This window comes from Podarcis bocagei (genome assembly GCF_964188305.1).
Source record: "Podarcis bocagei genome assembly, chromosome: 12".
NCBI lineage: Eukaryota > Metazoa > Chordata > Lepidosauria > Squamata > Lacertidae > Podarcis > Podarcis bocagei.
This window is the reverse complement of record NC_138137.1, coordinates 19,862,442-19,882,160: the sequence shown is the minus strand read 5'-3', so window position 1 is coordinate 19,882,160 and position 19,719 is coordinate 19,862,442. Positions and strand designations below refer to the sequence as shown.

The 19,719-nt window shown below is 41.7% G+C and overlaps 2 protein-coding genes across 7 annotated transcripts in view; one reads left to right on the top strand and one right to left on the bottom strand.

Annotated features, from left to right (window-relative positions):
- The window catches only part of LOC308570194 (uncharacterized protein), a 92,564-nt gene extending 79,021 nt beyond the window's left edge, over nt 1-13,543 (top strand). Inside the window, exon 4 of the transcript XR_014000962.1 lies at nt 13,272-13,543. The gene's annotated coding sequence lies outside the window, so the exon portion shown is untranslated. The remainder of the gene's footprint in view (nt 1-13,271) is intronic.
- Nucleotides 1-19,719, bottom strand: part of THRB (thyroid hormone receptor beta) — a 194,383-nt gene that overhangs the window by 53,951 nt on the left and 120,713 nt on the right. For all 6 annotated transcript variants that reach the window (XR_014000945.1, XM_081164821.1, XM_081164824.1 and 3 more), the window contains exon 4: nt 5,598-5,662. Coding sequence is in view for 1 of the 6 variants with exons in the window: in XM_081164823.1 (XP_081020949.1) it covers nt 5,598-5,604 (7 nt within the window). In the remaining 5 variants the exon portion in view is untranslated. The remainder of the gene's footprint in view (nt 1-5,597; nt 5,663-19,719) is intronic.

Sequence of the window (19,719 nt, the reverse complement as noted above, 5' to 3'; positions counted from 1 at the left end):
ACAAATACCTTTGAAATTAACAGGGATAGTAAACCAAGGATAGGCATGCTATCAGGTTTGGGTACATTTGCAAATGGAAAAAGAGAAAAATGTGCTTATTCACAAGATTTGAACCTGAAAGGTTTATAGGTCCTGTTTCCAATCACTCAATATATTTACAACTTCAGATGAAAGCTGTAGAGAAGCTAGAAAGGTTTTATTTTCAAGAGGTTTCTATCTAAGTCTCCCGAGTTTTTAAGGGTTGTTAGTCATGACTTTTGCTGCTGTCAGATTTGTAATTTGTTTAAACATGGATGTTGTAAGAAATCATCAAGACACACACGCTTTGAATTTTGCAAAATTTCCTATTTCACTAAGACGATAATACACTGATGAAATATGGGGAGGGGGAATTATTAGCATGAGGGTTTTTTTGTGGGGAAAGGTTGTAGTGTCTTTTGTACTACACAAAACTTTTCTGCAGTCCAATGTGATGAACTGCTTGATTTCCAGAATAATCACAGTTCATACAGCGAATGCATATATTATGTTTGTTGGTGTCTCCCCCTCCCACGCAAGATTCATTAGTTAAAACAATTAACAATGAAGTTCCAAGGGAAACAAAACTGAACATACCGTATATTATTCTAAGTGGATCTAGAGACCAAAAAAATATGTAGTGAATGTTTGCACCAGTCTCATGCCTACAACAATGTACACACAAGCATATTCCTTTGTATGCTGAGAATTAGCCCCCATCACTATGTGCAGATGGAGAAATCCTTGTGGCCATTGGTTACAATCACTCCCCACACATGAATGGGTTCACTCCCCTCCTCAGTTTGGGCACATTGGTACACCTAGGCAGCTCAATGTGCCTTTTATGGGAAATGAGAGGTCTATGCATGCCCTTCCCCCTTCACTCAGTTAATAGGGCATAGACTTTCAATTTCCCACAAGAGCCCATTGTGGTATTTGTATGCGTACTGTGCTTGCACACTGAGTGGGAAAGGCGAGCCAATGGGGACTCTCAGTGCACAGGTACAGTGACCATGTGGGGAAGGACCACATCTCATGTGTTCGCATCTGAGCCCGTTCTCACATGCGAACACTGAGCATCTTTCTCTTTAGTCTCCACCTCTCTCTCTTTTTCTTTTTTGATTGTGAGTCTTTTCAATTAATACCGTTAAACGTTTATTTGAATGCTATTGCTTGCACTGATTCTCTAGGAGAAGCTGAACTACAAATTCATATTACTATGGCGCTACTGAGATTTTTGCCTCTTTTTAAAAAAAAACTAATAAAAACGGGGACAGTGAAAACAGCTGTTTTCCTTAGTTTAGGTGGCATCATCTATTGCGTGTATCAGAGATAGGCTGTGGATCAACTGGGTACCTGTGTGGAACAAAGAAAGAGGGCTCTAAAATATCTTCTTTAACCCCCAATGAAAGATATACCGTATTTTTTGCACCATAACACTCACTTTTTTTCCTCCTAAAAAGTAAGGGGAAATGTCTGAGCGTGTTATGGAGGGAATGCCTACGGGTGGCATGCCTACGGATTTTCCTCCTCTAAAAACTACGTGCGTGTTATGGTCGAGTGCGTGTTATAGAGTGAAAAATACGGTATATGAAAGCTATAACAACATGAAAGAAAATATGAAAAATGTGATTCTGAAATCCCAAAACTTAAGAGCTTTCCTGTTCCAGAAGTTAACAGGAGAGATGTGGGTGTGGGTGTTTTTTTGTAGCTTCAGGAGGGAGGGCACCCTGTGCACAGCTGTTAAATCTAACTTATATGCCTTCTACATCCCAACAAAGATGAGATGGGCAGTGACTGGGAGAGCAAGGCAGCAGATGCCTCAGAAAGCAAAAATGCCTCGCGGGTGAGTTACTACTCCCATAGAATTTCAGCCCCATCTGTTTGTTTTGCCAGTTCCGGGAAAGGAAACACTTACTGATTGCTAGGCAACAAGCCATCTCAGTCCTCAGCATAAACTATTTGAGAAAAAGCAGCGCACAGAAAAGGGTTTGCATGGTCCTTTCCATTACCTTCTCAATATTAGGTAGCAATATTTCACATTTTCAACAGGATCAAGTGGATCATTTTTCTTCCCAGGCTTCTTCCTCTATAGGAATAAGGCTCTAAGAATGGGTGCAATATCAGTCTTGAGAAATTGTTCAGTGATCATAATGAAACTTTTGGCTGAACCAAAGAAGCCTACAGTAAATGTAACCTGAAGCAATGAATACCACAGAAGATGTAAACAGAGGTCTAAAAATAATTTCTTATGAGCTCTGAATATCTATGCACTGAGTAATCAGGGAGGTCCAGCGGTAACCAATTTCACCCTCTTGCATCAAAATGAACCTCACACTTTTCTTTTGAGATCAGATCAATAGCTAAAATAAGATTGTTTCACAATGTTCCCAACACCACTAGTAAAAAGTGCAGGTAGAGAACTATCAAAAAGTTGCCTGAGGAGCTTATTTCCCCAGACAATATAAAGTTATTAATTACACTTTGTGGTAATTTAAAATATCACTTTTCTGAAAGTGCAAAGTATTCAGTTAATCTCAGAGCCTCACAGTATAATCTGTTATATTGCCTCCGATTGATAAATTACACATTTATGGTAATATTTCTGATTAGAAACATTGATACTAAAACACCTAAGTCATAAACGCTTGGTGCAGTTAACAGACAATACACAAGGTTTATATAAAAGCTGCCCTCAAAACATACTGTTCTTTCATGAGTAATTTGCACTGAATATTAACAATGCAGATATATAATAGCCTTCAGTTCAACAGAAAAGCCACTACAGCTTTACAATGAATGGAATCAAAACGAGATCACCAACACCAACAGACCAGCAACTATAGTGTGTGTGTGTGTGTGTACACACACACACACACACACACACACACACACACACACACACAAAGTGTGAAGCATAAATAAGAGTCTAGGCATACAAATAAGGATGGAAAACACAAAAAAGAATGCTGCAGTTTTATAGAAACTAGTCTCTTCTTTATAGAAACGGTCTTTTGTCCTAGACATCATTCAGCTGGCAAAGTATAATCCTCTAAGATGTTATTGTTTTAACTTGCCCAGAAATAAAAGATGAAGGAACAAAGACAAAGTTTAGAACATGCAGATTGTTCACCCATTTCTGAATGGCAAGTTGGGCAATCACACATCCAAGCATTCTCGCTGCAATTAAAAAAAAATCTTCTCTGACTGCTAAACAGGAGCACACGATTAATTCAAAATTCTGTAGATGCACAAATTAGATATCTTCTCCATATCAATGGCCTTCTAGGAACCGTGGGACTGAGGTGAGTGATTATTTTGCAGAGATCCTCGGACACACAGTCTTGCTTACGATCTACAGAAAGCGATAAGGGGTGTTTACTTCCCCCTTTTTTACACTCTAAAATATGCATGCATCTGAGGGCAAGGAAGTGGGTTGGCATCAGTGAGAGAGATCAACCAAGGCAAATGCAATCAGGCTTACAGCAATAGGTGCGCCCAGGTCAGTCCTGGAAGCTAAATGTCCATGGGCCAAATCAAGCCATGCTAAATTATTGTTAATTTGTAGCAAAAATGCACATTTGTGTTTTAAAGGAAGGAAGAAGCTCAAGCAAATTATCTTTCCTCAACATGGGTCCGATGCTACAGCCATACGAAGAATAAATTGCACAGTGGCAGGTAATTAAAACAGGAAGAACTCAGACCCTATATAGTTTTAAAAAATACATATCTATCACTATAGAAGTGCCATAAACATATAGTCCTGCTTTCTGACATGTCAGCGTTAGAGAACTGATGAGTAGGCACAAGAGATAGGGTCTTTTTGGTGGCGCTTCGAAAGCTTTGCAATGCTCTCCTTGTTTAGATAGATGCAGGGCACACTCAGTTCATATAGGGTCACAGTGAAGCCAATATCTTTTTTGTGAAACTAGGCAAAACTTGCCTGCTTTCCCTTTTTTTTCTTGCCAAGTTCTGTTGCTTTAAGCACTTTTTATCCAGTATACCTGAAGGAGCATCTCCACCCCCATCGTCCAGCCCGGACACTGAGGTCCAGCTCCGAGGGCCTTCTGGCAGTTCCCTCATTGTGAGAAGTGAGGTCACAGGGAACCAGGCAGAGGGCCTTCTCGGTAGTGGCGCCCGCCCTGTGGAACACCCTCCCATCAGATGTCCAGGAAATAATCAAGTATCTGACTTTTAGAAGACATCTGAAGGCAGCCCTGATTAGGGAAGTTTTTAATGTTTGATGTTTTTAATATTCTGTTGGGAGCTGCCAGAGTGGCTGTGGAAACCCAGCCAGATGGGTATAAATAATAAATTATCATCATCATCATCATCATCCAAGTCTGGTTCACCTCCAATATCAGACCTTGGTGACATAAACTGCCCAAAGAAACGGATTGCAGCAAAGGAAAGCAAGATAAAGCAAACCTCTCTCCTTAGCCCTTTTTGTGTAAATACGACCACCAACTCCACTTTATATATGAACTGGCAATTGGCCAAGAACCTTCCAAATATCTAGAGCAGATGGCAACCCTTATCCACTCACTTTCTTCTCTACCTTCCCTGGGAGCAAAAAGAACCTTCCATAACTGAGCCTCACCCCTTTCTTCCCAGGACTTGCCCTGCTTCTTCCCTTTCAAAGTACATCACGGAAAGTCAGGATTACTTGCCTGCCTCTTCCCTGATTCACCAGCAATGGTGATCTCTCTTCTCCTTCCTCTTCTCCTGCATACAGTATATAGGTGCTTGTACAGACATTCATATCAATCTAGTGATTTCTGGCATGGCTGCCAGAACTGCGCTACACCCCATTAACAACCGTAGCAGATATGGCTCACATGAGTATCATCGCCTCTCAAATGGTTAGGAAAACTGCATCAGTGGCGATGTGCAGAATGCAATGCTCAGATGCCTTGCAATGCACACATGGATTACTACATAATGTGTAATATGAAGGAATACTCTGTGTATACCAGTGATTCCAAAATGGGTGGTATCATCCTCTCGGTACCTAAGGAGTTGCTAAGTGCCATGGAGTATTCAAGTTAGAAGGTCACAGAGGAGCATACCTCCAGAAAGGTTCACTGTTCACTTTAAGCATGCCACTCCCATATATAAATGAATGTTCTGGAACCTTCTGTTTCTGTCAGAATGATTCCCTAACATGGAGGTTTTCAGACTTCAAAAAGATGGTATCACTGGATAAACTTCATCAATTTTGTTGAATTAGTTCAGCTAAATAGTTTTAATTGGATTTTGAATAACTGTGCAATTAATTGTTCCTGTCTTGAATTATAACTGCGTTATTAGACTCCTTAGTTGGTTGTGCAAACCACTATTCTGAATAATGCTTTTTATGGAGTAGAGGGGCACTGGGGGATGAGTTTATGGAACTGAGGGGGTGGTCAGTGGCTCCCAAATGTTTGGGAAGCACTGGTGTGCATAGTGTCACTGAACAGGTGAATGGTGCACTGTGGGAAATGAGGTCACATGGAGCTCTACGTACTACAGCTTGTATTGCAGAACCTCAACTTTGGGGGAGAAATACAGAAAAGCTCTTACGAAATAAATTCAAGTACCTGACATGCTGCTGGGAATCAGCAAAAGGTAGTCATCCTCATTTCTCTTTTTCACCAGTTATCACCTGTCAAGGATTTAAAAAGACAACAATTTCAACAAGTGCAGCAAACAGAACAACCAGCTGTTTTCATTATTGACATTTTAATGTTTTGATGTGATTGTTTTATTCATATGTTTTATTCATATGTTTTATTCATTGTTTCCTGCTTGGCAGGGGGTTGCACTCTATGGCCCTTGTGGTCTATTCCAACTCTATGATTCTATGATATTATAGTAAAGGGTGTTCTTTCTTTCTTTTTCTTTTTACACTTTGCAAACTGCTTAGAAGCTTATTTTGGCATGAAGTAGTATTAACAACAACAACAACAACAACAACAACCTGTTTGCTACACGTTCCCTATATATTTATTAAATATTTATTTTAAACCTGTCTTCCAGCCCCCAGCCCCTCAAAATGGCTAACAATTAATGGTTAGATTATTACAACAAAAGAAACACAACTCAATACCAGACCACTAAGTACCAATGGAATCTGGTCCACTAGAATGAATGGGATGCTGCCCCACCAGCCTTAGTCTTCACACAGCCAGCCCCACTTGCCTGCCTTCTTACGTGCAACCAGTATAGGACATAGCAGTGCCTGTCACTTTCCTCTTCCTCAGTCTCTGCATTGCATACCCTCCAAAATTCCTCAGGTGAAAATAGGGACATTTCTCACTCCCCACAACTGACCCTCTTCAACCCCCCCCCCAATTTTTGGTGTGTGTCCCCCCCACTGCAGTACATTTCCTTCACCACTTGTGGCGATCACGCAGGGTCCCTGGATGTTTCACCATCTATTGATCCCTGTGCTACCACTTTATTTCTCGCTGCCACCACCCAGGCCCTACCTGGTACAATACTGAGTCCAGTCAGGGTTAAATTGGAACATAAACTTCTGTTTATTTATTGCAGTTTAACAAGCGTGTGGTTTCATAAATGGTATTGGTCCATTACACTCATGGGTTGCCTATCCAGACCTATAACTTCCGCTACCTGCTCTCCCTCATTAAACCACCTCTCACATTTACTTGTCTTCCTAGTTCCTAACTGTTCCTGACTCAGCTTATTTTGCTACACTAACTCAACCTACCCACAGATTCTATCCCATTTCACTCCCACTCCAACCAACCACCCAACTCCCAACAAACTCCTCCCCTTCGCCCCTCCCAGAGCTGGTTTTATAGTCCCTCTGACTCCACCCCCTGGGTTCTGATTGAGTAACCTGTTTAACTATTTCACCTCCAGCACTCTCATATGTTAACGTCACACCACTACACCAATAGGATACAGAACACATATTTTCCGCCGTCCTAAGCAGTGCTTTTTTTCTGGGGGTACGCATACCCCTAAACATTTTGTGAATCTAAGTTTGGCCTCATTGAAGGGCAGGATTTCGATATGAGTGGGAAAATGAGAGTACCCCTAAACATTCTTTTTAAAGAAGAAAAGGACTGGTCCTAAGAAAAACCCTTAAACCTGGTTTTTATCTAATTTTCTTCTGTGGTAGAATAAAACCCTGAAGGGGTTTGCATGCCTTGGGTGGAAAGAAAGAGAGTTTTTGTGCAGACATAGGAGACAGAGATTCGGAGTCAGAGAGCAGGAGAGAGAGTAATAGATTGCTTTGAAGTAATTTCTGCACCTGGTAATTTTTAGTCCCCAATTCCCCTCCCCAACCTGTCCCATATTTTGCCTGACCTGTCCTTTATTTTGCCCGACCAAAGCTGGCAAGTCTAACTCACATCCAGTATAAAATGGGCAAATTCAGGCCGCAGTCCAGAATTGCCACCTCCTCCCTGGGATAGATAGGGAAAGAGAGCTTGGTGTCACAGGCATACCAGTAACACTTCCGTCTGCATTCCCAGTTGACCTGGCAAAGCATTGTCATGTCCCTGCATTTCCTGTGCTAACATAGCTTTCCTCCCTCAAAAAGTAAGTGACAAGCACTACCTGAAACGTGGCCCATAAATTTAATATAAAATGAGACATGTTCGTTCCTTATTGGCACCTAGTACTCTAAAAATACACTTTTTGCAGCTGCAAACCATAGAACAAACCTTGGTTACAACTCATGGTTTGTCTGGAGAGAACTAAACCACAAGCCCTGGTCTGAATGACACTTGAAGCCAAAACATGGCTTAGCACAGCACAGCAGTAGAACAACCAGGGAGGGCCTTCTCCATGGCTGCTCTCAGACTCTGGGACTCCCTCCCTATAGAAGTTCGACTGGCTCCCTCCTTGTTGTTCTGCCAACAGGTGAATACTTGGTTCAACAGGCTGCTTCTAATGAAAGGGCTAGTATCGTGCTGTTTTTATTTCAATCATTTGTATGTTTTTAATAGCTTTTATCAAAGGGACGCGGGTGGCGCTGTGGGTTAAACCACAGAACCTAGGACTTGCCGATCAGAAGGTTGGCAGTTCGAATCCCCGTGATGGGGTGAGCTCCCATTGCTCAGTCCCTGCTCCTGCCAACCTAGCAGTTCAAAAGCATGTCAAAGTACAAGTAGATAAATAGGTAAACAGCGTTTCCATGTGCTGCTCTGGTTCGTCAGAAGCGGCTTAGTCATGCTGGCCACGTGACCCGGAAGCTGTACGCCGGCTCCCACAGCCAATAAAGCGAGATGAGCACCGCAACCCCAGAGTCGGCCATGACTGGACCTAATGGTCAGGGGTCCCTTTACCTTTACTTTAATAGCTTTTATACAGATATAGTTTTAATTCTATCGGTGTTTAATTGTTTTTAATGACTGTTTTCCCCCTATGTTTTTAGCTGTGTTGGGGAAAACAAAGGGTATGAAAAATATATATTCTATCCTCTCTGGTAACCTGCACATTTGCTTGTTTACCCTACCAGGCATGGCCAAACTTGGCCCTCCAGATGTTTTGGGACTACAACTCCCATCATTCCTAGCTAACAGGACCAGTGGTCAGGGATGATGGGAATTGTAGTCCCAAAACACCTGGAGGGCCGAGTTTGGTCATGTCTGCTAAGCCATGGTTTGGCTTAGTGTTACATGTAAACCAGGCTAGTATCTCTAAATTGAGATACATTTGTGATGTCCACAGCTGATGAAAGCTTGTATCAATCATTGTCATCATCTTGGAAGTTGGCATGGGAGTTATACTGTGTTTTGCAGTTTTTGCTAGTAGTAGCCTTGTCAATCTCATTTTTAGGATGCTGTTCAGACTCTCCTGAAATGAAAGACATACTATGTGTTTGTTATAGCAATCATGATGAAATTTGCTTTCAAGAAAATGAGGTCTGGCTACTTCCTTTACAAGCTTTTGCTAATAACCACAACCCTTTAATGTCTCATATGCTTTCCCTAAAGGATGGAGAGAAGATCTGAAACGCTGTTGCTCCTAGTTTGTTTCATTATTAGTTTAATGTACTTATTTCTTATATCCTGCTCTACTTTTAAGGAACAGCTGTTTGGGGAGAACTTTATTTTGAGTGGATTCGTATAATATATCACAATGCAATAAAATTCATTATTTGTGTGTTTTAATGCACACTACTTGGGCTTCCTTTAAAGTATAGCATTGACCTATTAATATAATGAATAAAAAATAAATTCCCACGAAGAAGCCCAGCAAATGAAACAGGACATTCTTTCTACTTAGATTATTTCCAGTGAGGAATCCCTCCATGACATTTAAGAGGGATATTATCCTCTAGCTCCCCCCTGTGGGTATCTGATATTATTCTTTTGGAAGACATCCTGTTCATATGTAGCCTGAATTTAGCATGTGAACAATATATAAGGAAGGTAGCGTTCCATTCGGAATGGGGCCCCTGTTAGCAGAAGCTTTGATAACACTTTAGCAACCAAACCAAAGACTTATTTTGCTATCTCTTTCAGCCCGGAAAATCAATGTGTTGTTACGAGGTGCTATACCTTACCAATTCCTTAATATAAATCAATTTATATTAGGGTTCGCATGGCATTCTGCCATTTAATGCTGAACATTAAAAACCAGACCTTCTCAAAATGGGGTAGAGGTGGACTGGTGAGAAACGGTTAATTCACTCGAAATCTGAAATTATTTTTAATACGGAAAAGAGCATTACTTATCAAGGCCAGGCAGTGGAGGCTATGCAGTACTTCCTACAAATAGACTCTGAACGGAAGAGCGACACTATTCAGTGCAATTGGTAAATGAACATTACTCATCCACCCACACTGGAATTATGTAGATCAATGGTAAAAGTATGTTTACGCTGAAATCGGAAAGGTTTGTTTCCCAACAAGAGTAATACATTAAGGAGTATGTCACTACTGCTAATTTGTCTATTAAGACATCATTCTGACAAGACATTCCCATGTTTTGTTATCCATATGGGTAACCCCAGTTTCTGTATGCACAATACCAATAATTAAGAGCAGTGAAAAGGGGTTTAATAAATGAAATATGTTCTCCAATTACAATCATTCTGGAACACAGAGATTCTATTTAGCTTATTTTCCACTGGTCCAACTTTCCCCCCTCTTTTTACTCAGAGACTTGCAGCAGTGCTCTAAATAATTTACCTCATGAATGAGGCACAGTTTCTCCCATTCCACGTGAAAGTGGAAATTTTGTTTAAAATTTTAGTGATAGCAGAAAGAATTTTCTTCACCGCCCTTTCATAGCAAAAGACAAGTCTGACGCTAAACTTTCCTTGTTTTTTGCTGAATCAATTCAGGACACATTAGCTCTCGTTTAAATTTCAATAAGGGACAGTTTATCTTCTGTGTTAATTTTCATTACCGTTCTTTGTGCAGTCAATAAATGATAAGTGGTTTTCTGTCACCATTTCCAGGGCATCGTGAATTACTCACTAGCTCTGGAAAAAGACTAATAAAAAGTCAACTCGCAATATAACAATTTTTAGGCAACTTTATTAGAAGACACATGAATCATAATCTCTAACTGGCTGTCTTACCTTTAAAAAAACCCATCTCCAAAAAGTGCATACATGATTTTTTTAAAGACAAAGGCAACTTTTTCTATTGTACATTGACCATCACTCTAGTGAAGGAGTGACATGCACCCTCTGATAAAAGTTCATATTACTAAATGACATTTTATATTTCTTTTTCCACTTTTATTGATGTTTCAGTGGTTCAGGATTTGTACATGCTCAAGCTTTTCTTACCCAAATCATTAAACAGATGATGATTTGGGGGAGGAAAACCATTCTTGGCTGCTGGAAAGGTATACCAAGTCTGAAGGAATTAATTAGGGTTGCCATATGTCCGGGATTTCCCAGATATATCCTGTATACTGGAGTTGGCAGCAGTGTCCACGTGGGAGCCGGCCAAATGTCCAGGAAAATCCATACCTATGGCGGCACATGGCGGCAGTGCCGTTTTTGCTGATTTTCCATAAAAATAGTTCAAAGAAAGCTCAACAACTTTGGGCAGAACTAAAAATACATTTAAAGCACATACATTCCCCCAAAGAATGCTGGGAACTTTAGCAGTGTGAGGGGTAAATTACAGTTCCCATGATTCTTGGGGGTGGGGGAATAATTTGTTTTAAATGTGCTTTATATACAGTGGTACCTTGGGTTAGAAACGCTTTGGGTTACAGATGCTTCGGGTTACAGACTCCGCTAACCCGGAAGTAGTACCTCGGGTTAAGAACTTTGCTTCAGGATGAGAACAGAAATTGCGCGGCGGCAACAGGAGGCTCCATTAGCTAAAGTGGTGCTTCAGGTTAAGAAAGGTTTCAGGTTAAGAACGGACCTCCGGAACGAATTAAGTTCTTAACTAGAGGTACCACTGTATACCTATGGTGGGCATGCAACCAGTTCTGATGGTGATACTTTGGGCCTAGTCAGATGTTTTCGTAAAATTCAATCGACGAACTAACAGCAGGGGAAAGTCTCCGGGTCACATGCATCCCTTCTGTGACGGTACACAGAGTTTAAAGATCAGTCAGAGTGCATAGCTTTTTCTTGCATGTTTAATCTCCCTGAAACTTTCCGAAGATTGAAAGGAAAAAGACAGATTTCGGGATAGGGGGAATCAGAACACAGAACACAATGTGAACCAAGCGTCCAGAATATGTGGAGGGGAGAGCAAGACCAACCCTACTTTCTCTGTTCAGGTTCTCCACACACCTTCATCCAGACTGCTGGATGAAGTGGGATATGGCAAGGGGGAGGGAAGAGAGAATGGGCACATGCCTACCGCTATTATGTTGAAATTCTCAATGTAAATACCTGCCTTTTGCCCCCCAGCCAGCCTAATCACAGCTCCAGAGGGAGAGGTGATTTTAATCAGGATAACAGCAAAAGGGAAAAGTTAAAACTTGTCCTCCATCACCACTTTCAGGGTCAAAATTAGCAGCAACCCCCACCCCCATCAGTTGCTTTGAAGTTCATAAAAAATACCCCAGGAGGTCCACTCACGGATCAGTTTGTCCCTCAGCCTCCTGTTGAAATTACTGAAATGCACAAGCAGTTGAAAAGAATGGTCTCATTTTTATATATGAAAAAAATACATTCTCAGCCAGATCTTTACAAGATTTTTCATCTAAGTAATTTTAAAAGTTTTCCAACATGGTTTTTCAGAATACTTAATCATTCAAAAGAGCAAGAGAGAAACAAATACTGTATCCACAAATCATTTTTTTTTACCCCTCACAGAAAAACACAAACAGCAAACCAGGTGTCCCTATTTTCCAGGCACAGTGCTGGATTTACAAAAGCCAGCCCGGTTTCAGGATTTGATCCTGGAATGTCCCGCTTTTCCTTAGAACATTCCTATTTTCATTGGAGAACTGTTGGAAGGTATGGAGTTATGTGACCCACAAGCAAGGAGATAAGCAACTACACAACCTTTAGAAGACATCTAAGGAAGGGGGAAATGTTTTAGACTATTGTTCTCCAGTAAGTAGGGAAAGATCTGCCACTGGGATGTGGCCTCCCCTAAGGTAGATCACATCAGTGACCCTGCCACAGAACATATATACGGGGGGGGGGGATAATAAGTGGGTTCCATACAGCCATCATGTGCACACATGCCAAAATATTAATGAGGGGAAAGGCACCGTCATAACAACAATTTGAAAAGTCTACTTTCAGTCAAGCTTCTGCTTCTAAACTTCTACGGTATAAAGTTCTCTGTGCTTAAAAGTTATGCACAATTAGTCTAGAATCCCTGAAGTCTTCCTTATGGGTGAATGAGCACAAAGTACTGCAAACTGGTGTCATTTATACTCTATGGAGCTGGAAGAAGATCTAAGATGCCTTTGGCCTACTTATGGAAGGCCCAGTGGGAACAATCTGAAGTTGCCTTCTCTGCTGCTTGTTTCTTATGTTTTTCTTCTTAGAAATGCAATTTTTACTGACTTGGTTTCAATAACACCTATCAAAAGCTCTTCATGTTTTCATTATTTGATTTGGTCCTCATCTGGGGAACCAACCCACATAAAGTATATGAAAAGTATGTTTAAAAATACCCTCAATGTGCAGCATCAAAACATATTCTGAGGATTATTTGAACTCTTCCATGTGTGTGTATTAAAAACTTTGTAAAGTGAAAGAGATGGATTGGACAATTTTCACATAGGCAAAGGTCATATGGTTGATGTAATCTATTAGAATAATGAATCAGCTATGTAATCTTTGTCTATTTCCTCAGGTGACAGTCACATGTCTTCTGCATGTCTTCTGCACCCGGTGAAGTTTTTGTTTGGAAAGAAGGCAAGTGAGAGAGGTCTACAAGATTAGGCATGGTACATAGAAAGTAAATAGGAGAGCAGCTAATCTTTGAAACATTTACATCTGCAATTAAAATCGTATTCCTTTCATTATTAATGTTAGCAATTAGATATTATTGTTCTCATAAGGAAGAAATGTTCTCATTTGACAGATCACTCACAGCATAGCGCTATAGTACTTTTGTATCAAAGGTCACAATTTAAATTTACAGAACTAAATATGGTCTCTTTTATGGTAATAGCTACTCCTTTGAATGAAACTGGATGATAAACTTATATTTCTTCCTGCATTTATATTTTCACAGTGCCTAGCTGCACAATGTGAAATTTTGCTTTAAATGTCAAATGGAATATGAAATGCAGCAATGGTACAATAACAATTTAATGTAATTGTACAGGTACACACTCGTATAATTCTGTATATATTTATGGGAAGAGAAAAAGAATATTGCTGATTACAATCCAGGATACACATAGGGCTATTTTTCTAGAAAAAGAGGTGCTAGAATTCACCACTTTCCTCGTTCTCTTATAATGGCAATGGTGTCCAGGTGAGAGGTGCCAGAACTTTGTTCCCTTTCACAGATCTAATTGTACAATCCTTAGAAATATGACCCTCACCCCTACCTCTGATAGGGGTTTTCTCATTCAGAATATTCCAGAGTGGTCCTGCATCCAGAAGCAATCTTTTAGCAACTATCACCTGCTGAAATACAGCACCCAAATATTTTAGGGCTATTAACTTTTGTTGTTGTTGTTTAGTCGTTTAGTCATGTCCGACTCTTCGGGACCCCATGGACCAGAGCACGCCAGGCACTCCTGTCTTCCACTGCCTCCTGCAGTTTGGTCAAACTCATGCTGGTAGCTTCGAGAACACTATCCAACCATCTCGTCCTCTGTCGTCCTCTTCTCCTTGTGCCCTCCATCTTTCCCAACATCAGTGTCTTTTCCAGGGAGTCTTCTCTTCTCATGAGGTGTCCAAAGTATTGGAGCCTCAGCTTCAGGATCTGTACTTCCAGTGAGCACTCAGGACTGATTTCCTTAAGAATGGATAGGTTTGATCTTCTTGCAGTCCATGGGACTCTCAAGAGTCTCCTCCACCACCATAATTCAAAAGCATCAATTCTTCGGCGATCAGCCTTCTTTATGGTCCAGCTCTCACTTCCATACATCACTCCTGGGAAAACCATAGCTTTAACTATACGGACCTTTGTTGGCAAGGTTATGTCTCTGCTTTTTAAGATGCTGTCTAGGTTTGTCATTGCTTTTCTCCCAAGAAGCAGGCGTCTTTTAATTTCGTGGCTGCTGTCACCATCTGCAGTGATCATGGAGCCCACGAAAATAAAATCTCTCACTGCCTCCCCTCAAATTGACAGAAACATATAAGCCAAATACTTTGGCCCAGCCTTATAGGCTGTCAAAGGCTTGTGAAAGGGCATGCCTGTTTAACAATACGTAATTCACTGCCTCTTGATGCCTGGAACAGAATTATGCTGTGGGGGTTTTTTTTCAACTAGCAAATGTAAGCTTCCTTTGCAGCTACACCCTAAAATTGTAATTTAGAAAAAAGTGATTTTATGAAGGTAGTTTCCTAATAATCAGTTGAACGGCAACACGTTTGTGTGTGCTTATGCCTTGCAATCCTCTGGGATGATCAAACTTTCTTTGCAACTCATCAAAAAATTTGGCACAGTGGAAAAAAGATGGCACACAAATACAGAGTTAACAGCAATTCACACCCTCTTTTACAATTTAATTTCCCTCATGTTCAGACATGAAGAAAAGCAAATAGGTTAAGGAGTGTGTAACAGCATACAGAAAAAAAAATTAAAATATTTCAGTTAATAATATAAATTTTCTCCGCAGCACTGATTATTCAGTTAGATATTACTAAGCGTAATGTACCAAATTAGTAAAGAGAAGGATACTAATTTAGCATTTCAACTTAGATTTTGTTTTGCTTTAATATATGTCTGCAGTGTATATATGGAATATTAAAAATATTTTAATGTCTGCAAACTCACAATTAAGTATTCATGTGTTTTTGAAGTTATATTCTGTTAAGGAGAATGGAACTTTTTTTGTTCTTTTTTTAAAAAAGTCACCTACTTAAAACCTTGGTTTTAGTGTTATCTATTATCAAAAATGAAATGTTTAAAGAGAAACAGAAGCAGAAGATAAGAGATGAAAAACACAGGTTCATATATAACAGCTTTATTTAGTTTTTTTCCTTTTGGTAAAAAATAAACAAAAATCCTAAAGGTTCTACAAAGTTGAAAATTCTACGCTACCACCCAAGACATAGTGACGACTGGTAAAAATATTTAAAATGTAGCATTGCTTCCTGTGCCAAAAGACACTAATAAAGAGACAGTACCAATAATGACGCAGAAATTTAACACCCAATAAATGCTTTATTTAGATGTAATTCTGCCTACACTGCGTAATAAAAACAAAACACTGGTCAGAGTTTTCACACACCCTTTTCTGTGTCACTTCTACGCAGTTCTGGAGACCTATTGGTTGGTGCTCTTATGGAGCAGTTGCAGTAACAGAGGACCACCCCCTGTCAGGCTTCGGGGAATCAGATCCCTCCCCCAGTGGCAGCAAAGAAACAGATAAAAAAGATGAGTTCTTACCCATTAGTCTATTCAATAATCACAGCGAGAGACAAAGGAATGTGGTTTCTCTCTAGAAATGGTGTTGCTCCAAGTAAAGTCCCACTCCCTCTTCGTCTCCCCTACTCTACGTCACCCCTGCGTCGGCTAATCTGAGTTTTCTGCCTCTGAGCTCTCTGTTCTCGTACCCTTAATGCCTGTCTGGTCCTGGGAGAAGGGGGGTCAGGAATGCTTTCCATGGACACTGAGTCTGTCAGCTGTCTCTCCCCTGGTTGTTCTTCTTCTTCTTCTTCTTCTTCTTCTTCTTCTTCTTCTTCTTCTTCTTCCTCCTCCTCCTCCTCCTCCTCCTCCTCCTCCTCCTCTTCCAATATTTCCCAGCTTCTGCCCTCTGCAGCCTCTGAACTATGCCCTTCTGCAAACCAATGATCTAAATCTATACCGTCTCCTGTTCCTGGGAAGGTCCAGGAGAAGAGGGGGCAGTTCCCACCATTCCTCCTCTGTCCAGCCCCTGACACTCCCCCTCCATCAGTTTATGTAGCTTCCCACAGGCACAGCTGGAGACTACGCCTGCATGGAAACTTCCATTGCTCATCCCTTTTAAGTCCCCTGTTGGTTCTGGGAGACAGTGGTGCAGGAGAGGGTGGGGAAGCACTTGCCTGATCTGCCTTCTTCCTCCTCTTCTTCCAACCCATCCTGTGCTCCACCTTCTAGCTCTGAAGTTTCCCCTGCCTCTGATCCTTGCCTCCTGGGTTGTACAGGTCACCACATACCACTTCCCCCTCCTCCCAAGTCAGACACCAGTCCCCCTTCCCCTGGCGCACACTCGCCAGCGTCCTGCCGATCCCTGGCAGGTAATCAGACCTGTGTGAAAGTCCAAGGATGCCCACATGGCAGACTGAACCTCCTGGCTTTTTTGATCCTTACTTGGGATAAGGCTAGCACTGAAGTATACTCCAGATCTGGGCCTGCTTGGCTCTGGGAAGAGCTGAGGCTCCCATGTGTGCTATAGAATTCCTCTGTCTCCTGGTCACTGGTGTAACTCAGTGGGGAATCCTCATTTCTGGGTTCCACTTGACAGCTCCCCTGAGGGTCTAAGCTGCTACCTCTACCCTGCTCCAGCTACAAGTGACCTCTGCCTTATTCAGGACTGGCAGAAGCAATTACCCTGTTGGAGGGGATTCCAGGAAACAGGGAATTGTGTTCACATGTGGTGTGAGTGTAAATATGTACAATTTTTTGGGCAAAGGGTGCTTAAGGAGATAGCAGAAATCACTGGGTTAAAGCTGACCAAAAGTCCAGAGGTAGCATTATTATCAATTTACGATGGGGTGGAAGGTTCACAGGCCAGGAAGGACTTGCTCACAAATTTACTGACAGCTGCACAAATTATTTTAGCCAGGAAGTGAAAGGGGAAAGCGGAATATAAGATGGAAGAATGGTATAAAAAGGTGAGGGATATAGCTATTGATGATAAATTAGCATGTGCCATTAAGGTAAGACGGGGAATTTGCAGGAGAAATGATTCTGAGGAGATACGGAGGGTGTTTGTAGAATCTGTACTGTTAAAACAGAAAGGGGTCAAACCATCGCAAGAGGTGTTGAAGTTTTGGGAGGTTGGATAGTTACAATGGAAAGGTCTCGGTGGTGGGGTGCACATTTTTATTCTTATTTATTTATGATTATTACTTTGTCTAAATAAATGAATAAAGCAAATAGCCAGCAGGATTTCTCTTCCCTAAGCAGCAGACCCAACATTGCACGGAGTCAATGCCTGACCCACAGTCCCCAGCGGAAGCCCAGTGAACTTTATGACATATGCCCTGTATCTACAAACCAATGTCGGTGTAAATAAGGTAGCCTCGTAAAAGTGAAAGAGCACACAGAACTCTCGCTCTCTCTGGCAGGCGCACACAACGCATGCATGCACAGAGTATTCTATGCGGCACAGTCTGGGCAGAAAAGGTGAGAAGGACAGTGTGATGAAAGTTTGCCTTCAGTCAGTGAGATCGTCAGTTTTCCAGGCTAGTGCACACAAGCTACCAACTATATTTATCCCTCTTGTTTACCCAAGGGCTTGCATACTCAACCACACTCACATAGCTTCTGACTCACTCACTCAAGTTTTCACATGAATTTAATAACCTCGAGTCGGGGGAAGCCACGCAGCGGGTTCTTTCGAAAGCAAGAGCCAGGCTTTCTGCTGCGTGAGACAGGCGGCTCGTCGCTCTGAAAGCCTCAAAACAGGAGGCCGAGAGAAGGAGAAACTGGGTCACAATCCTGAGCCTCAACTGCATTGCATATTTAACTCCCAAGTGTCTCTCTTGACAACGAGGTGGTCTCATTTCCCTTTCCAAACTATGGCTTTGTAGTGGCAGACATGCTGTGCTCCGAATATGGCTTTGTCATATGCTGTGACTTATTAAATTCTTAAGAGCTGGCATCTTTAAGGCACAGAATCATAGAATTGTAGAGTTGGAAGGGATCACAAAGGTCATGTAGCCCAACCCTCTGCAAGGGCCTTCTCGGTAGTGGCGCCCACCCTGTGGAACGCCCTCCCATCAGATGTCCAGGAAATAAACAACTATCTGACTTTGAGAAGACATCTGAAGGCAGCCCTGTTTAGGGAAATTTTTAATGTTTGATCTTTTATTCTGTTTTTAGTGTTCTGTTGGGAGCCGCCCAGAGTGGCTGGGGAAATTATTATTATTGTTATTATTATTATTAGGCATGAATCTTTCACCCAACATGCGGCTAAAACCCACAACGCTGAGAAGAAGAGCCTCATACTCTACTAATTGAGCTATCCCAGGTGATGTTATCAGGTACACAGAGAGCTACCTTGTAATAAGTTGATTTTTCCATCTTCAGTGGTACCTCGGGTTACATACGCTTCAGGTTACAGACTCCACTAACCCAGAAATTGTACCTCGGGTTAAGAACTTTGCTTCAGGATGAGAACAGAAATCGTGCTCTGGCGGCGTGGCGGCAACAGGAGGCCCCATTAGCTAAAGTGGTGCTTCAGGTTAAGAACAGTTTCAGGTTAAGAACAGACCTCTGAAACGAATTAAGTACTTAACCCGAGGTACCACTGTAGTACTGTCTACCCCAGGAAGTGGGGAAACTGGGGCTGTGGGACAATCTTGTCCCACCAAGCAACTCTTCACCAATCAGGTGACATCACTTGTCAATCATCTGTTGACTCAGGGCCTTGTCATGCCTCCCTCAGATCTCTACCCTGATTGCCAGTAGCTCCCAGGCCATGGCCTCTCCCAGCACCCACGTGGTGATGCCGGGAAATGAGACGGGACCTTCTGCCAGCAAAACAAGGCTGTGCCTCACAGCTACAATCTTTCCCACAAGGAAGATATTCTTCAAAGAAGCAGAAAGCACCATCGTTGTTACATGTGGGGAAAGAGTCTTGCTGGCCAAGAAAACTAACAGATCACTGGGAAAGATAATGAGATTTTCAACTCAGTGCAATATTGGCTTGCTTGATCATGATGCAATATTATTATTTTTTTGAGCCCGTTTCAAAATCGTATCTCGGCTGTGTAAAAGGGCCTCCTTTCCAGGACTGTGGGAGGAGGCTCGCAAAAGCCTTTGCGAATGTCCCCCCACTTTAAGACTGTGGCGCAAGGGATTTCGACTGGTGTCCAAAGCATGTGATAGCAATGCAACTGACATGTCAAATTTGGCCCATAAACAAGAACTAGTAAGTATTGGGCCCACGGAGCTCAAAAGGTTCCCCACT